The 7,503-nt window shown below is 39.2% G+C and overlaps 1 protein-coding gene across 1 annotated transcript; it reads left to right on the top strand.

The window, feature by feature from the left end:
* Nucleotides 1-4,788: 4,788 nt before the first annotated feature.
* On the top strand, nucleotides 4,789-7,025 carry LOC137021109 (interleukin-20-like). Its single transcript, XM_067387326.1, has 5 exons — nucleotides 4,789-4,947; nucleotides 5,778-5,840; nucleotides 5,980-6,132; nucleotides 6,531-6,605; nucleotides 6,861-7,025. The coding sequence occupies exons 1-5, from the start codon at nucleotides 4,789-4,791 to the stop codon at nucleotides 6,942-6,944; spliced, it is 534 nt and encodes a 177-aa protein (XP_067243427.1). The 3' UTR covers nucleotides 6,945-7,025.
* Nucleotides 7,026-7,503: the final 478 nt, after the last annotated feature.

The raw sequence follows: 7,503 nt of genomic DNA, 5'->3' as shown, positions 1-7,503 counted from the left end.
GCATTGGGGACTGGTATGCAGACATGAACAGGGTCCCCAATGCAGGTTCCAGGAACTCGGCCACCACGGCGGGTCAGGTGGCTTGGGCAGCCACGGCAGGTCAGTTGGCTTGGGCAGCCACTGCGGGACAGAGTCCAAAGATGACCATGGTGGGTCAAAGTCCATTAATGGCCCTAGTGGATTATAGTCCATGGGCGACCGTGACAGTTCAAAGGCAGATGACGGCAGTGGCCGGGCAGGGTACCCACCCACAAGCTCCCCATCCTCAGGTATACGGCCCCCCCCCCCCCCCCACTTGGGGAATTCAACAGGAGCCGTGGCGGGTTCATGGGCAAGGAGCTCGGGTGGCGCTGGCAGGGCAAGGAAGTCAGGTGGCGCCGGTAGGGCAAGAAGCACAGGAGGCGCCGGCAGGGCAAGGAGCACAGGTGGCGCCGGCAGGGCAAGGCGCTTAAGCAGTGCTGGCAGAGCATGACGCTTGGGCAGAGCAGGAGAGACCTCTGGAGTGATCTCTGGACCCACAGCGGGCTCTTGGAAGGCTTCTGAGCCTTGAAGAATCGGAAAAGCCTTCTTCCTCCTACTCCTCTTCTTCCGAGGCTGAGGCGAGGGTTTACCGGTTAGAGCGGGTTCTGGAGCGGACTCAATGGCTGGAACGCCCCCTGTATCCTTAAGCTTCGAGGGGGCAGCCATCTTGCCCGTGGGCACTGGCAAAGCAGCCATCTCGTCCATCGCGTCCAGGGTACTTGAGTGCATTGCAATCGGCTGGCTTGAGTGTGAAGCGGCCGGCGTTGGTTTCGGAATGCCAGCTGCTAGTGCCGAAGTCAACGGTGGGTCAGCCACGCTGGAACGCAACCCTCTCCGCTTCCTGACTGATCTAGAGATGTGACGTTGCTCTGGGCGATCAGCGGAGACGTGACGTTGCTCTGGGCGATCGGCGGAGACGTGACGTTGCTCTAGGCGATCGGCGGAGACGTGACGTTGCTCTGGGCGATCGGCGGAGACGTGACGTTGCTCTGGGCGATCGGCGGAGACGTGACGTTGCTCTGGGCGATCGGCGGAGACGTGACGTTGCTCTGGGCGATCGGCGGAGACGTGACGTGACTCTGGGCGATCGGCGGAGACGTGACGTGACTCTGGGCGATCGGCGGAGACGTGACGTGACTCTGGGCGATCGGCGGAGACGTGACGTGACTCTGGGTGATCAGCGGTGATTCGACTTGGGATTGTTGTGGTAGCCGCCATTTTGTGAGTGTCCTCTGGTGTGGCAGCCAATAGAGTGAGTGCAGATGAATGGTAGAGAGGATTATGGGGAATGTAGTCCGGGAAGTGACAGGAACATGACAGGAACAGACTGTGATCATGACAACAACTGAGCATGAGTATTCTGCATTAAACGTTTCTATGTGATTATACAGAACAGAAGCAGCAACAATGGCTGAGTGGAAATAATTAAACCCTAAAAATAAAGGTACATTAACTGACGTACTGTGCTACAGACAACTAGTGTAGTTACAGTGAATAAACTGCAAGAAGTATACTGATCTATAGGGGTAGACTAGAGATTTGATGAAAAGAATAATTAACAGGGGAATAATGTAATTACTGTGTAGTTGAAAATGTCCTTAATGTGCCTGTGTTTTTAAAGTACTGTGTGTAGTCCTGCCTTCATCTTGTGTCAATATTTCTATATAAATAAAAAGAAAACAATTCTATTCAAACATACTTGCACCTGCTATATTACACACTTCATATAACATAAAAATACAATAAAACAATAATAAATGGAGCAATTCCAGCAGGATCCTCATGCCATCCTCGCACCACCAAAAAGACACAAACTTTTCCAAAGCCAAATGTACCCAGCACAAAAGAAAATTGTGTCTATAGCGACATCTTGTGGTAAACTATTATCAAGTACAGTACATTATATTGAGTAAATGAATCTTTAAGGCCCAGTTTCACAGACAGGGCTTAGATTACACCCGGATTAGGCCTTAGTTCAATTAGGGCATTTAAGTAGCTTTTATAAACGTGCCCATAAAAAAACATTACTGGTGTGCATCTTGAGACAAAACAATGCCATTATATCTTAAAATATGTCAGTGTAAATTGCATTCTGTTAAAGGGATAGTTCACTCAAAAATGAAAATTCTGTTATCATTTACTCCTCCTAAAGTTGTTCCAAACCTGTATAAATTTCTTTGTTCTGCTGAACACAAAGGAAGATATTTGGAAGAATATTTGTAACCAAGCAGATCTCACCCCCATTCACTACCATAGTATTTTTTTCCTACTATGGTAGTCAATGGGGGCGAGATCTGTTTGGTGACAAACATTTATTCAAATATATTTCTTTGTGTACAGCAGAACAAAGACATTTATATAGGTTTGGAACAACTTGAGGGGGAGTAAATGATGAAAGAATTTTCATTTTTGGGTGAACTATCCCTTTAAAACAGCTCAAACATGCATTTTAGTGCATTGTAGTTCACCCAAAAATTAAAAATTCTGTCATTAATTACTCAACCTCATGTCGTTCCACACCCGTAAGACCTTCATTCATCTTCGGAACACAAATTAAGATATTTTTGATAAAATCTAAAGGCTCAGTGAGGCCTGCATTGCCAGCAAGATCATTTCCTTTTTCAATGCCCAGAAAGGTACTAAAAACATATTTAAAACAGCTCATGTGACTTCAGTGGTTCAACCTTAATATTATAAAGCAACCAGAATCCTTTCTGTGCACCAAAATAAAAAGCAGGTTCATTAAAAAGACAATTTCTTCAGTTCAAAATATCATGGAATGACGTTATGAAACGTGGTTAAGTAAAAAGTATGACATTATGCTTTAGAATGTTGTGAAGTGAAAGAAAAGTTTCCCAAAATAAAAATATTCAGGTAAAGAACAGATACTTAAGAATAAAAGTAAAAACACTTCGTCACTGTCCACCACTGTGTCCTATAAAGAGTCACTTTGGATGAGTATAAACCTATACATATTGCTTCCTTAATGCTGCTCCACTCAATGTCACTATAATTGAGAAAATATATATTAAAAATGGGAATTTAAATGTAGAAAGAAACGGATAAATGTTGAAATCATAATCACAAAGTCAACCATTGAAATTATGTTTCAGGTCCACACTTTAGTGATGACTGACATAAAACAACCAGGAACATTTTTATATCCAGTGACTAAATTATTACAGTGTTTTGGTTCTCGTCCTGCTCAATTATTGCAAATTAATTTAATGTTTCAACATCTTCATATTTTAAACAATGAATTAAAATATTTCACATATTCGTTTCCTCCTTCCTGTGCAAAGAATTCTTACGACAAACAGTTACCTATTTCAGAGACAGGTTTGATTAGAAAAAATCCAGAGCAACCTTAGTTAGGAAGGACAAAAATAAAACACTGCCTGAAGCATCAGGAAACAGAGCAAGGAAGATCTGAACTTATTTCCTGCCAATGCCATCCAACAGTACCAGAAATTATTAAAGAAAAGTGTTCTATTAGATCATGGTGTGTACTTTCAAAAGCCGAGCAATGCTGGTCACAGGATTATGAAATTACTAGTAAACAAACATGATTATATAACACAACAATGTAGTGGCATTGCACAGGGTACCCCTTTAAGGTCGTATGCTATTACCCCCAGGAGGACGATTTGAATTGGAACACGATTTGAACCGAGGGGAACGGAATGCCATCCCACCACCCCCACACGGACTCGGAACTCACTTTTGCCCCTAGCCCAGCGGAGGTCTGTGCACGCCACTGCAACAATGTCTGGAAGAAATCTGCTGTCCTTTTCAGGAAAAAAAAGAAAAACTAATTCATTTTTGGTCACTAGAGAAAATTTGGTTTGCGTAAGCTGCACTGAAAGGTGTAAAAAAAAAAAAATAATTATATGACACGACTGAAAAGGAAACTTCTGTCTGCCTTTATCAGATGAAATGAACACATGCAATGATGTAGAGATGGTGGTAGAGTGACAATTATGCTCTGAGCTGGTAAACTAAACATCCTAGGTTCAAATTTTAGAAGCTTTTTGAACTGAACAGTTATTACTCGACCGAGCCCCTAATACCCAGGAGCCGCAGGTGTACAATAAGCTGCCTTAACAGAAAAAAAAAGAATAATCAAATGAGGGGATAAAGTAGTGTGTGGTCTTTCTTCCTCATTAGTAATTAAGTAGTTTATTATTCATAAATGTATAAATGGAGGATCATGTGACACTGAAGACTAGCTGAAAATTCAGCTGTCATCACATTACTGTATTTTTGATACAGCCTTGGTGAAGAAAACTTCTTTCAAAAACATAAAAAAATTTTACCAACCCCAATATTGACATATATAATTGCTCAACTACAAAGTATAACATGCTTCTACAGGTACTGTAACATTATGTACGTCAGTAATTGTTTGAACGGAAGTCCTTCATCATTTCATGTCAATTCCCATAGTGACAAATTAAAAATCTTGTAAAGACATTCACTTCCTCTTACAGTAATGGGAGGTAGAAGATAATCAAGGAATACCTGCCAAAATTCCCCTCATTCATGTCCCACTATAAGAGTACCTGCCATCACCATGCAGAGGTGCACATCATTCCATGAAGAAAACACTCCTTGGACCTCACTAGGTAACAAAACATAACATATAGCATATATATTGTATCCTAGAACAGACTGATATAGCTCATACAGTACCATTTTATGTAGCACATACAAGGTTGTGTTTGACTGTCTTTTCTTCATTTCCCAGGCTGAACTGTCAGAAGCATAATGAAGGACTTGTTTATCATCTATAGCATGTTTGTATGCATCATGCTGTGTGGTCTATGGGACAAAGCCCAGGGTCGGAGGCTTCACTTGGGCAGTTGTAATGTGAACATTCATACCCATGAACTCAGGCACCACTTCCAGCACATTCGTCATGGCATGGTAAGCACGCTTACAGTCTAGCCTTAGTCATTGTTAGTTTCAGCGTTTCCTTCTGTTAAAATATCTGGTAGCGGTTTGATGTAAGCTAAATATATATAAATAGCGCCTAGTCAATTTTCCACCATAACAATGACGTCACTGGTGATGTCAGTGGGTTTTCTTGACAGGTTTGACAAGTCAACCAACAGGTTATTGATTATAGCTATTTCATTCTTCTTAGCAAGACATGCTTGTTTTGTTTCAGTTTTGAGTTTAACATGCCAATGACATAAGCATGACAAAGGAAAAATTAATGGATAACACTTTTCAATAAGGTCTCGTTTGTTAACATTAGTTAATGTATTAACTAACATGAATTAACAATAGTACATTCGTTGCAGTATTTATTGATCTTTGTTCATGTTAGTTAATAAAAATAGAGTCCTTCATGTTAGTTTATACTGCATTAACTAATGTTAACAAATACAACTTTTGATTTTAATAATGTATTAGTAAATGTTGAAATGGACACCAACTAAGATTAATAAATGCTGTAGAATTATTGTTAATTCTTATTACAACTAAATTAACTAATGAAATCTTATTGTAAAGTGTTACCAATGAATGAAAGGAATACCTTAGCTAACACGTGGAAACTCCTGGCAATGTGTTCAGCTCTTTGTCAGGGTGACGAATCATTTCCCTGGCAAAAACAGAGCAAAAAATTTACATGCAAGCAACATCAAACAAAGCCATTTTTAAAGTGGCCTCATTTTTATTGTGTCTGTGGTTTGAGGTTACGTAGTGATTACAACTATAATGAAATCTGATAACATCTTTTGTTTTGACAGATTTCAGGAGATGATCACAAGGGAATCAGATTACTTAGAAAAGACGTTATGAACAGTTTACAGGTAACATTTTTAAAAGCTTTTTGTAGTGTCTGCAGCATCATAACCTTTGTAGAATCAAAATCAGAATTAAAATGTGCCAGATATTACTAAGGTTGTCAAAAAAAATCAGTGAATTATGTATCTTGTGTACCATTTTTAGGCTACAGAAAGCTGCTGCTTCCTCAAGCAGCTCCTACACTTTTACATGGATAAGGTCTTTATCAGCTACACCAGCAGTCAATCCCTACATCACAGAACCACCAGCGTCCTGGCCAACTCCTTCCTCAGTATCACCAAGGATCTGCGAGTGTGTGTATGTACAAGATACTAGACACTACTCAAAGATGTTTTTCAAACTGTAGCAACTGTAAGACTGGAAAATAAATGGGAAATACTGTCGTAACTCGCAAATATTTTTTACAAAGGTCAAGGTCAAAGACCTCCTTTGGGCATTTGAATGGCATCAAAAATCCCAGGTCTTTGACCAAAACATTGCTTAGTAATAAAAATTTGTAAGCTACAATATTTTGTGGCACTTTTACAAAAGTGCAGGGGTTGATTACTATTAAATAAAAAAATAAGCAAATTTTAAATGAAAACAAGTGTACTAAATATTGGTGTGGCAGTTTTAAGCACAATAATACAGATAGAGACATTCTTGGAAAGCTTTAGATTAACTTAACCATGTGATGTTTTCTGTCTATCCAAAAGCATGCCAACGCACACTGTGAGTGCAGTGAAGATGCCACACTAAAGCTCAAAGGTATTCAAACCATGTACGACAAGGTAAGAGAAATAATTCAATAACAGGACACATTATAACTAGGCCTGTAAAAAGCTTCAGACTTTTAACACCCATTATTCATAAATGTATACCCTTTAATTATATAATATTTTTGTTAATCTGACAATATGTATAGTCTCAGTTAAGTTTAATATTTTTTAACATATTTAAATACATTCCACCAAATTCTACTGAATTTTTCCCCACAATCACATAAAATGAAAGAAAAAAAAAAAAACTTTCTTTTTGTCTCTCAGCTTGATCAGGCAGCAGGAGCCGTGAAGGCTATCGGAGAGCTGGATTCACTAATTGAATGGCTAGAAAGTTTCCAACACCATTGATAATAGACCAAGACCAAACTTAAGTGAAGCTAGATATTTATTGTATTTATAAAGCAATTTGACTTTAAAAACATGAAACTCCTTGGAATAACTGCAGATTACTTTTTCAGTATTTGTTTCCTTGCAGATTATGTTAGAATAATTTATTTATGTAGGTCTAATTAACTACATTTTGGGCCATATTTCTAAGCATATTTGCATGATGCATAAATGTCATGCTGCAAAGTAGACCTTTGAGGTCAGTTTTTGATCTGCGTTTTGGATACATTTTTTTATTGTATTTATGTCTTCATAAAAATGTATAATATATAAAATAAAGATATATTTAAATTATTGTGCGTCACCTGTTTTTCCACAAAATCGATTCAGATTAATTGGGACACATTATAAGTCACTCAAGAAATTATGTTTCATATGTGGAGTTTCACCTAGTCAGAGTAAACGTAAGTAACCATATGTTTGTCATGTTTATCCTAAAACGAAACACCCTGATGCTAAAAAGCTACAGCGTTAATTTTTCGCACGTCATCACTTAGTGTTTTCTGAGAGACTTCTTTAT

This window comes from Chanodichthys erythropterus, chromosome 6, assembly GCF_024489055.1.
Source record: "Chanodichthys erythropterus isolate Z2021 chromosome 6, ASM2448905v1, whole genome shotgun sequence".
In the NCBI taxonomy this organism is placed as follows: Eukaryota; Metazoa; Chordata; class Actinopteri; order Cypriniformes; family Xenocyprididae; genus Chanodichthys; species Chanodichthys erythropterus.
Note: the sequence above shows the minus strand (reverse complement) of the source record. Positions and strands in the feature narration are given on the sequence as shown.

Coding starts and splice junctions, on each gene's coding strand:
- LOC137021109 (XM_067387326.1), top strand. CDS start 4,789: ATGAAGGACTTGTTTATCATCTATAGCATGTTTGTATGCATCATGCTG. Junction 4,948..5,777: donor AGCACATTCGTCATGGCATG/GTAAGCACGCTT, acceptor TTGTTTTGACAG/ATTTCAGGAGATGATCACAA. Junction 6,606..6,860: donor TTCAAACCATGTACGACAAG/GTAAGAGAAATA, acceptor TTTGTCTCTCAG/CTTGATCAGGCAGCAGGAGC.